At 44.6% G+C, this 19,467-nt stretch overlaps 1 protein-coding gene across 1 annotated transcript in view; it reads right to left on the reverse strand.

Moving 5' to 3' along the window:
- The window catches only part of il1rapl2 (interleukin 1 receptor accessory protein-like 2), a 979,321-nt gene that overhangs the window by 285,285 nt on the left and 674,569 nt on the right, over positions 1-19,467 (reverse strand). Inside the window, exon 5 of the mRNA XM_078546280.1 lies at positions 4,227-4,301. Within this exon, the coding sequence (XP_078402406.1) occupies positions 4,227-4,301 (75 nt within the window). The remainder of the gene's footprint in view (positions 1-4,226; positions 4,302-19,467) is intronic.

The following is a 19,467-nucleotide window of genomic DNA, read 5'->3' on the forward strand; positions in this document are numbered from 1 at the left end:
AAAAGAATAATCTTGAAAAAATGAAGCAACAATTTTGGTAATAACTCTGCTGCTCAACTTTATATCACAATATTAAAAAATTGCTGACAAGGCTCCAAAGTTATTAGCTGCCTGGCTTATTGAAATCTTACTAGTAAGTAGCCAGGGTTATCTCTTAATATTTCCTCCTGAAGGCAATAACTTCTTGCTGAGGTACGGTTCTAATAGAAATGGTTCCTGTCCCTTTTCTCCACCAATATATTTCCTATTCATATAGAGGCCTTCAATAGGGAGTGCAGGCTTTTTTGTGAACTATGGAGGACAGAAGCGCTGAGAATCATGCCTGTCTGATGTCCACCTTTATGCACAGGGTTATTAAGTGGGCATCAGGATTGAAAGCTCCGGGTTTTTATCCTTCCCCTATCTCAGCCGTTGAGTTTATTGTATGCCAGGGGTGCCTCAGTTTCGCCTTTGAGTCAGAAGATCATGGATTCAAATCCCACTCCAGAGACTTCAGCACATAATCTAGGCTCACCCTCCCCGGTGCAGTACCGAAGGTGCACTGCATTGTCAGAGGTGCCATCTTTCAGGTGAGACTTTAAAACCACAGCCCCATCTGCTTTCTTGGGTGGCCAGGAAAGATCCCATGGCAATATTTTGAAGAATATCCAGTGAATTATTCCCGGTGCCTTGGCCAACATTTATCTCTCAATCAACATCGTTACAAATAGATTATCCAGCCATTACAGCTTAGCTGTTTGTGGGACCTTGCCATTCACAAATAGGCTGCTGAGTTTCCTGCAATCCGATAGCAAATACACAATAAAAGCATTTCATTGACTGTGAAGTGCTTTCACGTGTCCTGGGGCCATGAAAGGTGCTATACAACTACGGCCTTTTCTTTGAGATCGTCTAACATAGATGCAGACTGGGGAATAAGCCTTATAGCCCTCCCTGATGTGCTTCTCACAGATAAACTTACTAAGCTTCCAGGGTGGCAAAGAGAGAAAAACAATTGACGAAATGAGCGGTTTGATCAGAAAGCCAGTATCGAATCCCCTCCCCCGCCTCAATGCACCACCTGACATTTCATTGGAAGCTAGGCAACTCGAAGAGATTTGATGCTAGTCAGTTCTGACTGCAGTATCTGGCAGCATATTATGCAATATTGAAAATAGGCCAGCTCATGCAATCTGATAAAAAATCACATCCAACCTCTGAAGATAGATTCTTTTTTCAGAAATCAGCACATATGAAAAATCTAATAGGGTGACATTTTACACCATCCAGCAGCCTGAATTAATGATTAAAAGGAAAATCACGCAAAAACTGCTGACAGCGCTATAAATCTAATCTTGCCTTACACGGTTACAATATGAAATGCTGCTCCACAACAGAAGATAACTAACATCAGTTTTTTTTTTCTTCTTATAAGTAAACCTTCATGCCTGAATTAAAACAGTTTCATTATACTAACTGTTTGTATTTGCTATTATGCCTGGTAACTTATTGGGCTGGATTTTGTCGTGGAACTAACAACACTGTTATTAAAGCTTAAATCGGACAGTAGGTTCCAGTGATCACAGTTAAATGCACAATTCAAGAAGCTACTCTCTGAGATGCCCTGCTCCTCCAGAAGCTTCAATGAACTGGTATCTCATTGAAATAATCACCACTGAAATACATGAAGTTCCTGTACTCAGCTCATAGATATGTCATAAACTCATTAGCCAAAGTTGCAGTTTGTCTATTCCAGTGTAAGCACAATTTTAACAGCACAAGAAGACTTAATTACTATCAAACAATCTCCCTGGCCCTAAAAATCAATCTTAGCAAGTGTGGAGTCTCATCCCTTCAGATATTAATTATTCTTTGAGCTATAGAAAATCAAATGCTTTTTAATATTTTTTCTTAGTCATTTTTTACCTTTCTCTTAATCCCATCTTTATTTCCCTCTATTTTGCTTTCTATACATGATTTAACATTGAATTAAATATCCTAACTGGCACTTCCTGATTCAGACTCTGTGCTGCTCATTAATGATTCTTCCATTGGATGAGTTAAGGAGATACAACAGTTGCTGATCATGTGTACACATGGTGCAAACTCCCTGCAGAGGGCACCGTGTTTTTTGGATAGTTGGCTGCCAGAAAAAGCACATGGGTAAAGGCAAGTGCAATGAATGGTTGGTGCTTTTTGCTCACCACTGAACTCAAAGTAGAGCCCATAGTTTAATAAAATGGGAGATTAACCAGAGTCACACATTTATGTACTCATAAATCAATAGTTGGCATCAAAAATTCTAAATCCATAGCAGTCTAAGCAAAATAAAAACAATCAATATGTATATTCCATTAAACAATTTCAATCCATGAAAAACAATATTAGACAATCTGGTAAAATGCAAGAAATCCAATAAATATCAGGTAAAATACAATGCAATATTTTACATTGAAACTTTTCTTGGCCAACGCCATATGTTTAATTTTCTCATTAAATCACACTTGCCTGTCATGTGATGCACAACCGAATGTCAATTCTAAATTTGTCAATGATAATGGAAGAATAGATTTTAAACTGATTCAAAACTTGAATTGGCAAGTTAAACAACCATATTTTTTACAAGAAGGAAAGCTGTATATCTTTGTTACCAAAACATTGCGTTATGTTCCCTTTTACACTGATTAACCCAGCCTCTGTCGCCTTCTAGCGATCTGATTGGCCCATGAGAATCATGTGCTTCAGTTCCATTTCTTTTAGACCGACTGGGTTGTTCCATGGAAACCATATGACCAATAATATTTTAGTCACATGATTACCATGGACTAGTTCTCATTCTCAAACCTGTAGCCAGTCTCCTCCCCACTTTCTCCCCCACCACCTGTCCCCTCCCCAAATTGATCTTCTACCTAAATCCATGTTTTAACCTTCCAGACCCACACATGTGCCTTCCTCCACAGCAAATGTATGGGGTACAGAGTTTCTGCCTCATACAAGGCAAGCCATATTGGTTCCAGCATCTAGCGAGAATTCAGGCCGTCCTGCCTTCTCCAGCTTGAGGCCTCCCATCCTCCCTCATCCAGGAGAAGTGGGTACTTTTTGTTTGGGAGGCTTAAGATTGATGCCATAATCCAAGTAGAGGACCAGGTTCTTGCCCCAATGCAGGTGAACTACAGCACCAGCTCAAAACAAGTACGCAGTTCCTTGCACTATTGGTGGAATGGCGTTTACCTTGCTTATGTATCCTGCTGGAACCTATCAATCCTTTTTGCAGTAAGTGTTTTCTATGATCTCAATGCTTACTGAGTATAGAAGAGCTGGGGTCTGATATGATGTTTAGTTTTGATTTATTGGTCACAATCTAAAGGATCATCTGGGAATCATCAGCACAGATATTGATGGAAATAGAGATTACTACCAGAGCTTTCAACTTCAGGGGAGGGGCAGAGTAATCAGTGACAGAAGATTGGCTGCCTGTTATTTATCACAACTCCATTATTCACCCTGCTTGTTATTCATCCCATTATTCACCCTGCTTATTATTCACCCCCTGTTATCCATCCTGCTCATTATTCACCCCCACTATTCACCCCCTGTTATTCAGTTATTCAACTCCCCCATATTTACACTTATTGTCCATTATTCACCCTCCCCGCCATTATTCACCCCCTCCCCATTATTCACCCACCCCCCAGTTATTTTTTCTGTCAACTTTTCAGTCCTTTGGTAGCCGATCCTTTACCGTCTGTTTTATGCACCAAAGTTGACAGTTCCATCCTATGTTGCTGTGCTCACCCATTATGTAGCGTTTAGAAAATCCCTGGATATTGTCTAAAAACATAAATCAAATCTGCAACTATTTTCCTTTTAAAGGTGTTATTTAGTTCAGTTTAAGCTAACTGATAAAAGTTGATGGATGTGGTTGGGAAAATCTGAACAGATGTCTTGTCTTGAAGAGGTGAACAGCTTTGGAAAGCCTGACTGTCTAACATAAAATTGAAAGTTTCAACACAATCATAGACCATATCCTTCATTTCAGCCTTTGGCTGTGCATCTGTTGTATAATCGGGACAGCAGAGGATCAAAGGGATACAAAAAGAATGATTGTAAAAGTGGGGAGCACCAGTTAATAAAGAGGTAAGTGTGGAGATACGGCCATGTAAACATGTGTTGGATGGAAAATCGTATAACAATATTAATATTCACAGTGCTGATGTTAAAGATGGCCCCTGCAGGAAGTAACTTACCCAGCTGGACGTCTACAGTACTTTGTTGGTTTTCAAGAGGGAGCAGAAGCTGAGGTAGCTTGTCAGTGAGTACAGCTGAAAGATATAAGGAAGTCCACAGATGATTAGAACATGGTACGTATATCAGGGTAAATAAAGAAAAATGTCAGTTTGCCAACACCGTACCAAATTTGATATCCATGTCAACTTAATCGTGTCAAGGGGAGGGGGGAGGGAAAAGTTGTTATTAAAGCAAGGAAGCATCGTTTGTTAGTGTTTAAGGCCCAATCAAAACTGATATTTCAGTGTGGTTCTGAACAAGCACAATTGTCAGAGGTACTGCCTTTTGGATGGGATTTACACTGAGACTGCATCTTCCTGTTCAAGGCACTATTTGAAGAGCAGGGCATTCTCGGGTTTCCTGCTTAAACTAATGCCACCAACATAGATTACCTGTTTGCTCACTTCATTTCCGTTCCTGGGATCTTGCTGTGTCCAAATTGGCTACTCTGTTTACCAATGACACGGCGGTGACTATACTGCAAAGCAATTCAAATGGTTGTGAAGAATTTTGGGATGTCTTGAGAATGGAGTAAGTGCTATGTAAGATCACACAATCAAACAGCACAAAAGGAAGCCATTCAGCCCATCCAGCCTGATCAGCTATGATTGGATTGAATGGCAAAACAAGCTCGAAGGGCTGAATGGCTTACTCCTGCTCCAATTTCTTGTGTTCTTATGAAAATTATTGTTGAACATGCTTCCATCACCCATTATGGTGGTACAATCCAGATCAAAACAATTCACTAGTTTAAAAAAAATGTCTCTTCATCATTCTGGTTCAACATAATTTAGTCCATTTGTTCACAGAACCCAAGTAGTTAAAATACAATCAGCTGTCCTCTGGTTTTGCTCATTTCAAGCAATAATTGTAACAATCGTGTAATAATATCCAACAAAGTGGAAATTTGCCCAGGTCTGTCCTGTACACAAAATTCAGGACAAACCCAATCCAGTCAGTATAAAAACAAAAAACTACTGCGGATGCTGGAAATCCAAAACAAAAACAGAATTACCTGGAAAAACTCAGCAATCCAGTCAGTGACTGCCCCATCAGTCTACTCTCGATCATCAGCAAAGTGACGGAAGGGGTCATCAACAGTGACATCAAGCAGCACTTACTCAGCAATAACCTGCTCACTGATGCTCAATTTCTGCCAGGGCCATTCAAATCCTGACCTCATTACAGCTTTGGTCCAAAAATGGACAAAGAGCTATACTTGGAAGGTGAGGTGAGAGTAACTGCCCTTGACAACAAGGCAGCATATGACCAAGTGTGGCAAAGGAACTCTAGCATAACTGAAGTCAATGGGAATCAGGGAAAACTTTCCTTTGGTTGGAGTTATACCTAGCACAAAGGAAGGTGGTTGTGGTTGTTGGAGGTCAATCATCTCAGTCCCAGGACATCGCTGCAGGAGCTCCTCATTGTATTGTCCTAGCCCCAACCATCTTCAGCTGCTTTATCAATGACCTTCCCTCCATCATAATGTCATATCTTTGCTGATGATTGCACAATGTTCAGCATCATTTATGATTCCTCAGATACTGAAGCAGTCCATGCCCATATGCAGCAAGACCTGGACAATATTCAGGCTTGGGCTGACAAGTGGCAAGTAACATTCATGCCACGCAAGTGCCAGGCAATGACCATCTCCAACAAGAGAGAATCGAACCATCGGCCCATGACACTCAATGATATTATCTTCACCGAATCCCCCACTATCAACATCCTGTGGGTTACCATTGACCAGAAACTGAACTGGACCAACCATATATATACTGTAGCTACAAGAGCAGGTCAGGGGTGAGTAATTCACCTCCTGACTCCTCAAAGCCTGTCCACCATCTACATCATGAGTGTGATGGAATACACTCCATTTCCCCAGCTGAATAAAGCTCCAGCTACACACAAAAAGCTCAACATTATCCATGACAAGGCAGCCCACTTAATCGGCATCCCATCCACCACCTTAAACATTCACTTTCTCCACCAGTGACACACAATGACAGCAGTGAGCATCATCAACAAGATGCACCGCAGCAACTCACCAAACCTCCTTCAACAGCACCTTCTAAACCCACAATCTCTACCACATGGAAGGACAAGGCAGTAGATGCATGGGAACACCACCATTTGTATGTTCCCAACCAAGCGACAAACCATCCTGACTTGGGACAATAATGGCGTTCTTTCGCTGCTGTTGTGTCAAAATCCTGGAACTTCCATTTTAACAGCACCACATGGACTGCAGCAGTTCAAGAAGATGGCTCACCTCCAAATTCTCAATGACAATTTGGGATAGGCAACTGTTGCTGGCTGAGCCAATGATGCATCCCATGAAAGAATAAAAAAAATGCCTGAAGTTGTACACAATGTCAGCTTTGATGTTAAACAATCTGATTATCAGATGGGATGAAGAGCGCTTAATCCAAGCTCATTTGACAAATGTGTGGATGCACATTAGGATTGAAATGTTGCCCCTAAATAAACAATATCTGCCATATGATGAAACAAGAAAATAGTCTAAATTTTTAAGATAATGTGGGGAATACATTATTAAAAGCACACAAAAGAAATTACTTTCTCCAACATAGAAAATAGCACTGAAGTAAAAACGTGGACCAAAAATAAAATGTTCTATTAAAATATGAGATAGTATTATGTCAGGTAATGAACACAATTAAAATTCTGCACAGAATTTTACATTCGACGTGCGGGGGCGGGCCCGACACGCTGGAATGTAAAATGACGCGCGATGACGGCGGGCGTGTGTCCCGATATCATCACGCTGTCTCGCGATATTACGTTCAGCGGGTGGGTGCTGGAGTCGTTAAGGCCTTTGACGTACTAATCAACTCCAAATTTACACTGCCCGTCCAACTCTGTGCCTCAGGGAGATTGAAGCGCTATTTCACGCACATGCGCGAAAGAGCGCTGGACCTGACCCGCCCTCCCTCTTCCTGCTCGCACAGGTAGCGCTCATGCTACCACTCGCAATCCACGCAGGGTGGGCCTTAATTGGCCCGCCTGTGTGAAATCGCCGTGCCGATCGCGGGTGGAGGTCGGCTCCGGGACCTCCTGCGCCTGCTCCCACCGAGCACGCCCGACGCAGGAAAATCCTGGCCTCTGTGTTCAGCAACTGAGACCAATGAACATGACGGAAGAGGTTGCTTTAAACGTCAAAGCTTGATGTCTCTGCGCATCTTAGCGGGTCCTTTGCCTGAAGGACAAGTTTCGGTCCACTTGCCTGCTGTGCTTTTCGAAACACACAATGTGAAGGAGAAAAGATGGCACAGGCCCACACACTTCAGTAAACAATCGGACAAAAAGAAAAATTGACATTGTCTGTCTTCCCCAGAGCTGAAAATGGCAGCACTGCCTGAGCCGATGTCTGCAGCAACATTTGCCCCATAGTCCTGGCTGGACGAGGACGCATGAGGAAGCAGCCTTAAGAGGAAAATCAAACCTGAATATAAATTCTTTCTTAAAAATGGAAGTCTTGAGCACATTAAAAATAAAAGCAGAATTCAACAACTCATGCAACGAAAAATGTTTTCACTCAGTGGTTCTGAGCTATGGTATGCACTAATGCTATTTTGATGCATTTGGTGGACAGGATATGAATGTTACAATCTATGTTCTGTAACTGTGGTGTCAGAAGTGCTTCATGGAAGTGTGGATCATTAAAAAGAAACATTTTATTGTGTAAAATGATTGGCTATAAGTTATACAGCCTCTTTAAAAGGCACAAGAGGCCACAATATAAAATATTTCCTGAAGTGATAGAGAAAGAGTGATAACTTATGATTGTATTTTGAAATATTGTGACCCCACTTTGTTGTAATCTAAATTTAACTGTTAATACTACAAACTTTTGGTGCATTCGCAGTAGCCACTTGAATTGCTGGTAATTCATCTGATTGCTGGTTGTAGTGCCTTGCTGTGCACTGAGAGAAAGTCACATCTCTCAATAAATTAAACCCCGTGCACTCCAAAGTAATTCATTAGACGCAAGGCACTTTGAGACAACCTGAGATGAATGAATTTCCCTCTTGGTGAGACTTCTGAGAAATTGTCATTCAAGTTGGATTCACATGACTGAAAATTTAGGCCAGAATTTACAATGTTAGAAGCGATCTGATGAACTGACTGCTCCGAACAAAAATACTGTTTGAGATGGACAAAATAAATCGATTTTGGAGCTTTTGTGACCTAGCAGCCATATTATTCTGCAACATAGCATCACAATCACCACTCATAATCTTTAATTAATGCAATTTCAGAATTGCCCTTAACACTAATTAACATAACATGACAACCTCAATTAACTGTGCCAGTTATCTACAAAATTTTCATGGGAGTCGGATTTAGGTCAGGAGAGCAGTAGGAGCTAGGGCAAGATCCAGGATAGGGTCAAAGTTGGGCCAGAGTTGATGTTGGCACAGGGGTCAGGGTTGGGCCAAGGGTCAGGGCTGGGCCAGGGGAGCAGTGGAGATATTGAGGCAGGAGAGTGGCAACATTCAAGATTACATCTGACAGCGGGTGCAGGGATTATGTCAGGGTGTAACCAGCATCAAGATTCAGTTGGGAGAGTACTGGGACAGGGACCAGGACAACAAGAGCAGCAGGAAATGGAGCAAAGGGTTGGAATAGCAATAGGAGTTTGTGTTGGGTTTGAAGAGCACTGACAACTGGGTGCTTAATTTCTTCTGGCAGCCGGCACTCCTGCAGACTTGTGAAAACCAAGACAATTATGGATGAAAGCAAAGGCTTGACAGTAAATGTTAGACCTGGTTATTTCAAATACCATTGCTTACAGCAAAAAAAAACAATTCTAGTAAGAAAGATATGTTAGTTTGTAATATTTCCAGCAATCCAAAAATAGACAAAACCACACAGGCACAAGACATATATTTACATGGAATTATTAGTTCATGCAGAATTATTTTCTCCATTTATTTCACCGTAGTTTAATTTAGCAACACCCTCGATTATCCACAAATTGTAGACCATAAGACATAGGAGCAGAAATTAAGCCAATCGGCCCATTGAGTCTGCTCTGCCATTCAATCATGGCTGATAAGCTTCTCAACCCCATTCCCCCGCCTTCTCCCCGTAACCTTTGATCCCCTTACCAATCAAGAACCTATCTATCTCGGTCTTAAATACACTCAATGACCTGGCCTCCACAGCCTTCTGTGGCAATGAATGTACAAGCAAAATGTCTCAAAACCAGCCGGATCGAATTTGGATCTTGCTGGTTTTCAAGTCGGCTGGATCAAGTCAGGTTGGGCTGATCAGGTCAAGGGTCACTCAGACCACTCGGAGCACAGGAATAGACCAGCGTGCGAAGTCAATAGCTAGTCTGGCATGCGAATATGCCATTGCAGCACCTAGCTGAACAAATCGGTAAGTTATTTTACTCATTTGACAGGAATTAAATTCATGCCTGGCAGCTTATAAAGATGTCCGGTTTGGAAACATCTCCAATTTTTGGACTGCCAGATTTGAGACACTGTCCCTTATTACCAACTGGGGTGTTTACCCCCATGTAGCAAATAACTGCGGCTCACTTGCATTCTCAGTTTACTGAGACTTCAAAAGGAGTAAATTTGATAGCCCCAAAAATGGGCATGGGTATCACACTGAATGATACCTGTTGATTGCAATGCAGGCCAACACTAACTTTGTGTTGGCTGCTCATTTCCATAACCTCACTGCAGCCAGTTCAATGGCTGCATGCAGGGTGGCAACGTTCTGAGTGTCTAGCACCAGTTAACACTAGACTTCACCGCTTAAAGCTAGCCTACACTACTTAAAGCTATCCTGCAACTCTTAAAGAACAGTTAAATTGTGGCTAGAGCAGGTGATGGCAGCCATGAAGGACATAGCTCTGACCTAAGAAACACTGAAGACTGGAACAACGCAGGAGAGAGAGAACAGGTTCCAAGGCTTTCCGGCATTGCACTGGAGGAGGTGCAAAGGAAGAGAGATGTTCTGCATCTGCAAAAGGCCAGGGGGCAGTGGAAGTAGATGTCGGTTGTGGTGAATGCCAGCACCAAGGACATGCATGCAATGCTGAAAGAAGTTCAATAACTTCACACAAGCGAATGCATGTTCAAAGCCAGATCCTACCAACTGCACCACTAGCCTAACACACTGAGACACCTGGCACAAGTGGTCTGAAGCCATGTCAGAGGCAAGAAATAACACCAACTGGTCACAAGGCTTTGCACAGAGCTTGGAGCCAATTTTTTCTAGTATGGAAGTAATGGACAATTTCATTCACAAACTTGTGGACCTAGCCATGAAGCGGCATCTGACGGCAATGTCTCAGCTTCTACTGTAATGCAAGCAGCTTCTACCCACTGTTTGAGTGCTGCAATGGATGTTCAGACTGCTGTCATCATGGCATTTGATCAAGTAGGTGTTTGTTAGTACAGAACTTGAGTAATGCTGAAAAAAGAGACACTCCATCGAAGCTTTTCATCTCACATTCATCAGGGCAGGTGCAAGAATGCTAAATTTCCCTTTGAAATCTGGTATTCTTGCCAATCTGTCTAGATGAGTGCAAGATGGAAAGTTTCAAAAACATATCTCTTTTTTCAACAATATTCATTCGATTAAAATGTGCAAAGGGACTTGCAGTAGTCCAGCAAACTGTCCTCCAACACATTTCTAGGATCGCTGAGGCTCCTGCCAAGGGAGTGGCAGCGGCTCCATGAAGCACAAACCTGCTGTCCACCCTCCAGATGATATCATTGGTCCTCGCACCACTGCCTCTCCGCCAATCCCCTTGCTGTTGCCTGTCAGCCAGCCAGTCCAGTCTGCTGCTACCCATGCCAAGATGTGAAGTCCACAGCCAGGCCCTCAAGGCCCAGAGAAGCTTGAGGGCATCCTCCAGGGTCATCTGCAGTCTCTCCCACTGAAGGTCAGCAACCTCCCACCAACCTTGCTCCAGCCACTGGGGTAGCACTGTGTAGTAGGGCAGGCAGAGACACGAAAGAGGCAGGCAATAAGGGAATGCACAAAGATGATTAGTTGAGCGTTGTATGCAACATAGGAAATTTGGTTTGGCAAGTTTGTTTTGTAGCGGCTTTTATTTTTACATTGTGACCAAGCAGACACTGTGATGGTCAGTGGAGGAAGGCAAGGCATGGGACAGTTGGTGAATGGGGGATTGGGGCTGCCGATATACTCAGATGAGTTATTCACAGTCAGCCTGTGCAGAAAGAGGCTGTCTAGTTTTCCATACCCGCTACTCTTCATCCTCATGGTTCTTCCTCCCCCTGATCCTTTGGTGTTCGCCGTTTAGCTGGTAACAAGGGCTGTCCCCTCATGATGGTCATGTTGTGCAGCATACAGCAGTCACCACGAATCTGGACACCCGTTCTGCTCAGTACTGCAGGACTCCTCCAATGCAGTCCAGGCAGCAGAAGCATTGTTTCAGCATTGCCGATGCTCAGCTCTATCACATTTTGAGTGGTAGCATGGCTTTCATTGTACGTAAGCTGAGCGCATGTGTGTAAGCTGCACACTGGAACCATCAGCCATGTGGTCAGCAGATAGCCGTTGTGGATATTTTGCTTTTCTCTCGTGAGTCAAATGCAGCTGGCACAGTGAACTGCCACCACATGAAGTCATCATGACTGCTGCCAGGATACTGGGCATTGGTCCGCATGATTCCCTGCGGATGGTGATGCACCAGCTAGATGTTGGGAGATTGGAATCCCTTTCGGTTTCAGGGTGACGGGCAGCGCCCGCAAAGCGATGTGCATGCAGCTAATGACACCCTGTATCATGAAGTCAGCCGCCTCTGTCTATGTTAAAGAGAGAACACAATGCAATGCGGTTAACTCACTTTGAGTAGAGAGTGCTAGTGACCTTCCTTGTGCAACAGTGGATGCAATCTGCGAGATGTTGCAAATATTTCCAGCTGCAGTCTGAAAGGAGCCAGATGCAGAAAGGTTCACAGCCACTGGAAATGCCATCTGCTTCCTGCTCTGAGGTTGCATCTGTGGCTGCTGCATCTGGCCAACTGCATATCTCTGGCAAGGGCCTCTTTCATGAAGTGCAGATGTTTCACATTTGTTCCACTCTAAGGTTGAGGTAGATGAATTGCTCCCTGACCACCCTGGACAAATATAGCCTCCTGTTGAGAGCCCTGTTGCCTCTTGTCCTCCTCCCTCTTTCAGCAGTTTGTCCTGCTTTGCATGGCCTCTGTTCATTCTTCAAGTTATGCTGCATCTCAAGAAGAATACCTACCCATATCTGGAAGCAACTGATTTGTGCAGAAATCTCAAAGTCAGGACCAAGTCCTTCAGTACCTGCCACATGCTCCCTGTAGATATTTGTAATTCAACTATAGAACGCACCGAATACTTGTAGAATCAAAGCAACAGCCAAAAGAAATCAACCAGCAATGAATCTGTAAGTAGTTAATGATCCCTTTAAAAAGTGCTAGTGGGGGTTCTCCCTTGTTGCTGAGCACGTGTGCAGCTGTACAAGGTTAAGAGATGGTGTTGTCTGAAGCGTTGAGATTCAAAATAGCAGTGCTGGTGTCAAATCAGCAGTGCACACATGATTTGCCGGCCCTGCATAATTCCAGCAGAGGTTTGGTGTAAGTGGCCTAATGTCTTCACCAATATGGCGTCCGGCACAATTCATCCAACAAGTGTGTGTGTGTGAATCTGGCACGGCTGTGATTTTGGAATTCCAAGGGCACTCACAGTGCTCAGAAACTGAGTGCAAATAATCCCAAATTCTAGCCCAGAGTATTTATCACAGGCCAAATTATAGATGGTAAGGCAATTATAAAGCTGTCAAATTCATCTTGGACTCCCAAAATGAAATTAATAAAGTGCACAAGCTGTGTGCTCGTGATTTCGGAGGTCATCTGTAAACTAGAGTAAATGTTAGCTTTGTTCTTCCCTTTCAACCATGCAGAATCTACATATTGTGCTTTGGGATTATTGCTTTACAGGGAATACCTTGCAACAATTCCACCTTCAAGTAACTGACTTGATTACAGCATGTTGTTTGTGCTGCTCCTCCACCTGGGAGCCACTACTGCATAGCTGGTCGTGGGAATTTGGTTCAAATTAATCTTAATTGTTTCAACGTCATTGTGACTCTGCCAACCTACATTAATCCTATTCATTTCACATAAAGAAACTTTAGTGAATAAAAGGATAGCAAGCTTGAAGGAGGAAATTACTGTGCATTTAAAGCAAACTGTGTATGTAACATATATTTCATCTCTTTGTTTATTGAGAATCTTTGAGTCTTTGTATCACCTTCCAACCACCTTCACGTAACTCCAAGGCAAAAGGCAATTTTACTTTCATGAGGACATTTTTTATTATTATCTTTCTTCTTGGTCTAATTTAATTTTTCTTTTCCTTTAAAAGAATGTGGATCTAACGTGACAAATGAAGAGAAAGCTAGCTATCCATCTTTACTGGACAGCTGGTGATTTAGAATGCAAATAGAAGCTATCATTCTTGTCAAACCAGTGCCAAAACACAAATGCACTGCCCACAGTTAATTAATATTCGGAAACCAATCAGCCCACTGCTGCTGTGGCAACGCTTCCTTTAACTCTATGGCGCTTGGGAATTAGCAGTAAATTAATTTGCTCTCCCATTCAAATTGCCTCAAATCCAACGTCTAGTTATCTGACCTTATGGAATTCACCTGTGGTAGGTACTCATTTATAAAGGCTGTCTGCCTCAGACTGTTTGCCATTGAAAGATAGCCTCTTAAACGAAGAAGAAAAATAAATAATCATATACCACTCATACTGTAAAGCCTGGCCTTAAAGTTACGATGCACATAAGGAAGTTGCTTCAAAAATCTTCATCTGGAATTTAGCTGGCGTCATGATAGATGGCCCTGTGTTTGGTTTTGACTTCTGAAGGAAATTGTACAACACAGGGTAATGAATTAAGTCAATTCCAAGGCTTGCGGCAATGCAAATGCTAACAGGAAATGTTGTGCCTTTATTTAAAACCTTGCCCTGGGAACATGTCCTTTAAATATGGGCCTGCTTCGTGTGCTGGATCTCATAAAACAATCTCAAACCGTTAGCCTTTCAAAGCAAAACCAATCAATGATCATTTCGGTTTACATAACAACTAAGTGGCAGGATTGGCTGTCATTGCAAAAAGAAAATTGCGTTATAACCTCTGTGCTGTCAGTTTAGCAAGTTTATACTTTGCCGATATATTTCCTGCACTTGAAACGTTTAATAGTTTATTGCTTTGTTTCTGTTTTCCAGCCAGCAAACATTTTCTGTAACAGTATTATATTCACAACATTCTGGATAATTCCTTTTTCTTTCTAATTTCCTTTCTTCCAAAGGCACTGACCTGCATTGTTCCAAGGGTGCCCCACAACTGTGCCCAATTGATTGTTCTTTATGTGTGAAGTTAGACAAGGGTTAAATTATGAGATTGCGTAGTTGAGGCTTGTTGTCCCTCGAGTACTGGAGATTAAGGGATGATCTAATTTAGGTGTTTAAAGTGATTAAAGGATTTAATAGGATTGGGAGAAACTATTTCCTCTGGTGGGTGGTGGGGGGAGTCCAAAACAAATGGATGTAATCTTAAAATTAGAGCCATGCCATTCAGGGGTGATGCTAGGACACACTTCTTCACACAAAGGGCAGTGGGAATCTGGAACTTTCTCCCCCAACTTGTTACTGAGGCTGGGAGGGAAGGGGGGCAGTGGTGGTGGTGGGTGGCAATTGAAAATTTCAAAACTGAAAACAATAGATTTTTTTGTCAGGGGAGAGAATTAAGGCCTATGGAACCAAAGCAGTGAACCAAGGGAGTTAAGATATGCATTGCCCATAATCTAATTGAATAGCAGAACAGGCTCGAGGGACTGAATAACCTCCTCCTGTTCATATGTTCCCATCACAGTGAAATTCGATTCGATCTTTAGTCAATCTCTACACATATATACTTCCCAATTAAGGCCATAAAACAAGGTTTGGCTATTTGACTCATCAAGTTCACTAATGTCCTTTTTAGGGAAGAAAATCTGCTGTCCTTACCTGGTCTGGCCTAGGTATGACTCCAGACCCACAGCAATGTGGTTGACTCTTAAATGCCCTCTGAACAAGGGCAATTTGGGATGGGAAATAAATGCTGGCCCAGCCAGCGATGCCCACATCCCACAAACAAATTTTGAAAAAGTCTTCTCCCCCCATCTAGTTTGCCAAGGCATCTCTACTCCTATGATCCCAATTGCCCGCCCTCTCTCACTATGCCTTACTACCTGTACTTCTCAAATGAGCATCTACCTCTGTTTTAAGCATTTCAATTCATCCTGCATCTCTTCTTGAACATTTAAATAAAAATTCTTCCATGGGATGCGACCATTGCTAGCAAGGGCAGCATTTGTTGCTCATCTCCAATTACCCCCAAGCTTGGTATGTGGAAATATAAGAACAGAAGAAATAGGGGCAGGACTGGGCTATTTGGTCCCTTGAGCCTGCTCCACCATTCATTAAGATCGTGGTTGATTTGATGGTGGCCTTAACTCCACTTTCCTGCCTGTTCCCCATAACCCTTAACCCCTTTGTGGATCAAAAATCTGGACCATTGCACTGGGCATGGCTTTAACACTCTTCGTTTAAAATCTGAGACTGTATCAACAGTTTCTGGGTCCCGGACTGGAGGAAGAGTGGCCCTTTTTAACCTTGAACTAATTGGTCCTTAATCTCGCCCCCAGGGAATGTAACCCAAATTTACCGCGTCGCTCACCACAGTTCAGCCTATAAAACCCATGCATCTCCCTGATGAATCATCGTAGAACTTGCTTCAAGGCCTTTACATCATACTTGAGTGGGTGTTCAAATTTGACAAAAATATTCTGAAAGAGTGCTCTGTATTACAGCAGGAGGACTTACTTTCTTTTACATTTTCCTTTTTATTTCTTGTCAGCCGTGGTTCAGTCGGTAGCACTCTTGTTTCTGAGTCATAAGCTCGTTGGCTCAAGTCCCATTAGACTGACATTCTCAGTGTAGTACTGAGGGAATGCTGCATTATTGGAAGTGCTGTCTTTTCGATGAGTCATTAAACCAGGCTTGTCCAACGTCCGGCCCATGGGCTGGATGCGGACCATGAAGCCCGCCCCCCCAGCCCCCCCCCGCCGCCGCTCCAAATGTGGCCTGTGGAGGTAGTTTCCAAATAAGTGGGGAGGTTCATAAAGAAACTGCTCCTCCAATCACAGGCTGCTCCTCTCCTGTGTTTGCTGCTGATAGGCTCACAAGTGAGGAACAACAACACTGGCAGCAGCAAGAAAATTCTGGAAACAGAGGTGGTATTGAGGACAGAGAGAGAGAGAGAGAGACCACCATGTGCCGGGTGAAGGAAGGAGAGACTCACCTCGGGCCGGGCCGGGGAAGGAGAGTCTCGCTGCTGGGTTGGAAGAGGCTGGGTGTGATGGTATAGGCAGTGCTGTGGGTGGTACATGGTATGGTTGAAAAGACTCACTGCCAGGGGTACGAGAAAGAGAGAGTATGATTAAGTGAATGTGTGAAGGAGTGAATGTGTGTGAGAGAGTGTGCGTATGTCGGGGGAGAGAGAGAGAGTGTATACATGCTTGGGGCAAGAGTGACTGGGTGTGTGTTTGGGGGAGAGAATGAGTGTGTGTTTGGGGGGAGAGAATGTGTGTGTGTGTGTGTGTGTGTGTTTGAGGGGGAGAGTGTGTGTGTATGTGGGAGTGTTTGGGGGGGAGTGTAAGTGAGTGTACTTGGGGGAGAGCGAGTGAGTGTATTGTGTGTGTTTGGAGGGAGAGAGGTGTGTGTGTATGTTTGAAGAGAGAGTGTGTGTGTGCGTGTGTGTGTTTGGAGGGAGAGTGTGTGTGTGCGCGCGTGTGTGTGTGTGGAGGAAGCGTGCGTGCGTGTGTTTGGAGGGAGAGTGCGTGTGTGTGTGTGGAGGGAGAGTGTGTGCGTGTGTTTGGAGGGAGAGTGGTGTGTGTGTGTGGAGGGAGCGTGCGTGCGTGTGTTTGGAGGGAGAGTGCGTGCGTGTGTGTGGAGGGAGAGTGGTGTGTGTGTGTGGAGGGAGCGTGCGTGCGTGTGTTTGGAGGGAGAGTGCGTGCGTGTGTTTGGAGGGAGAGTGCGTGCGTGTGTGTGGAGGGAGAGTGGTGTGTGTGTGTGGAGGGAGCGTGCGTGCGTGTGTGTGGAGGGAGAGTGCGTGCGTGTGTGTGGAGGGAAAGTGGTGTGTGTGTGTGGAGGGAGAGTGCGTGCGTGTGTTTGGAGGGAGAGTGCGTGCGTGTGTGTGGAGGGAGAGTGCGTGCGTGTGTGTGGAGGGAGAGTGCGTGCGTGTGTGTGTGGAGGGAGAGTGCGTGCGTGTGTGTGGAGGGAGAGTGCGTGCGTGTGTGTGGAGGGAGAGTGCGTGCGTGTGTTTGGAGGGAGAGTGCGTGCGTGTGTGTGGAGGGAGAGTGCGTGCGTGTGTGTGGAGGGAGAGTGCGTGCGTGTGTGTGGAGGGAGAGTGCGTGCGTGTGTGTGGAGGGAGAGTGCGTGCGTGTGTGTGGAGGGAGAGTGCGTGCGTGTGTTTGGAGGGAGAGTGCGTGCGTGTGTGTGGAGGGAGAGTGCGTGCGTGTGTGTGGAGGGAGAGTGCGTGCGTGTGTTTGGAGGGAGAGTGGTGTGTGTGTGTGGAGGGAGCGTGCGTGCGTGTGTTTGGAGGGAGAGTGCGTGCGTGTGTTTGGAGGGAGAGTGCGTGCGTGTGTTTGGAGGGAGAGTGCGTGCGTGTGTTTGGAGGGAGAGTGCGTGCGTGTGTTTGGAGGGAGAGTGCGTGCGTGTGTTTGGAGGGAGAGTGCGTGCGTGTGTTTGGAGGGAGAGTGCGTGCGTGTGTTTGGAGGGAGAGTGCGTGCGTGTGTTTGGAGGGAGAGTGCGTGCGTGTGTTTGGAGGGAGAGTGCGTGCGTGTGTTTGGAGGGAGAGTGCGTGCGTGTGTTTGGAGGGAGAGTGCGTGCGTGTGTGTGGAGGGAGAGTGCGTGCGTGTGTTTGGAGGGAGAGTGCGTGCGTGTGTTTGGAGGGAGAGTGCGTGCGTGTGTTTGGAGGGAGAGTGCGTGCGTGTGTTTGGAGGGAGAGTGCGTGCGTGTGTTTGGAGGGAGAGTGCGTGCGTGTGTTTGGAGGGAGAGTGCGTGCGTGTGTTTGGAGGGAGAGTGCGTGCGTGTGTTTGGAGGGAGAGTGCGTGCGTGTGTTTGGAGGGAGAGTGCGTGCGTGTGTTTGGAGGGAGAGTGCGTGCGTGTGTTTGGAGGGAGAGTGCGTGCGTGTGTTTGGAGGGAGAGGGCGTGCGTGTGTTTGGAGGGAGAGGGCGTGCGTGTGTTTGGAGGGAGAGGGAGAGAGAGTGAGTGTATGTGTGCGTTTGGAGGGAGAGAGCGTGTATGTGTTTTGAAGGAGAGCGAGTGAGCGTGTATGTGTGTTTGGGTAGAGTGAGTGAGAGTGTGTGTGAGGGTGGAGAGTGAGTGAGTGAATGTATGTGTGTGTTGGGAGGGGAGCGCGAGGGTGTTTATGTGTTTGGGGGCGGGGGGAGAGTGTGAGTGTGTGTGGGAAGTGTGTGTCTGTCTGGATCACTAGCAGTCACAGGATTCCCAATTATCCTCACCCCCACACACCAACACACAATCACACCCACTCACACGATGGGAGTGAGCCAGACAAACAGAATTTGTCCCTCTCACAATTTAATGGTAATCTTCATTAATTACTCTTTAAATATCAATTTATTGCTTTGCCATTGCTTTATTTTTGCTCAGCAAGTTGCTACTTTTGTTTGTGCCACAACTTTATTTTGAAGTTCATGTTTAATGCTGTGACAAGCCTTATCTTTCTGAAATTTGCAAATCGGCCCCTGGAGTGAGAAGACAATGGAAATGTGCCCCCATCCCACCCCCCACACCCCCCGAGCGAAAAGGTTGGACAAGGCTGAATTAAAATAAGGCCCCAATTGCCCTCTCAGGTGTAAAAGATTCCATGGTGGTTTTTGAAGTTGTGATGTTCTATTATCTAATCATTGTCTAATTGCTGTTTGTGTGATATTGCTGTGCACAAATTGGCTACTGTATTTCCTTGGTGTCAGGGGGCTAAGACCTCATTATATTTCTATGTATCATCTTGGCTAATCTATATAAAAAAAAATTCAGAAAACTGTTTTAAACTGACTGAAGCCATGAATGGCTATGACTCA

Source organism: Cetorhinus maximus, chromosome 8, assembly GCF_964194155.1.
Source record: "Cetorhinus maximus chromosome 8, sCetMax3.hap1.1, whole genome shotgun sequence".
In the NCBI taxonomy this organism is placed as follows: Eukaryota; Metazoa; Chordata; class Chondrichthyes; order Lamniformes; family Cetorhinidae; genus Cetorhinus; species Cetorhinus maximus.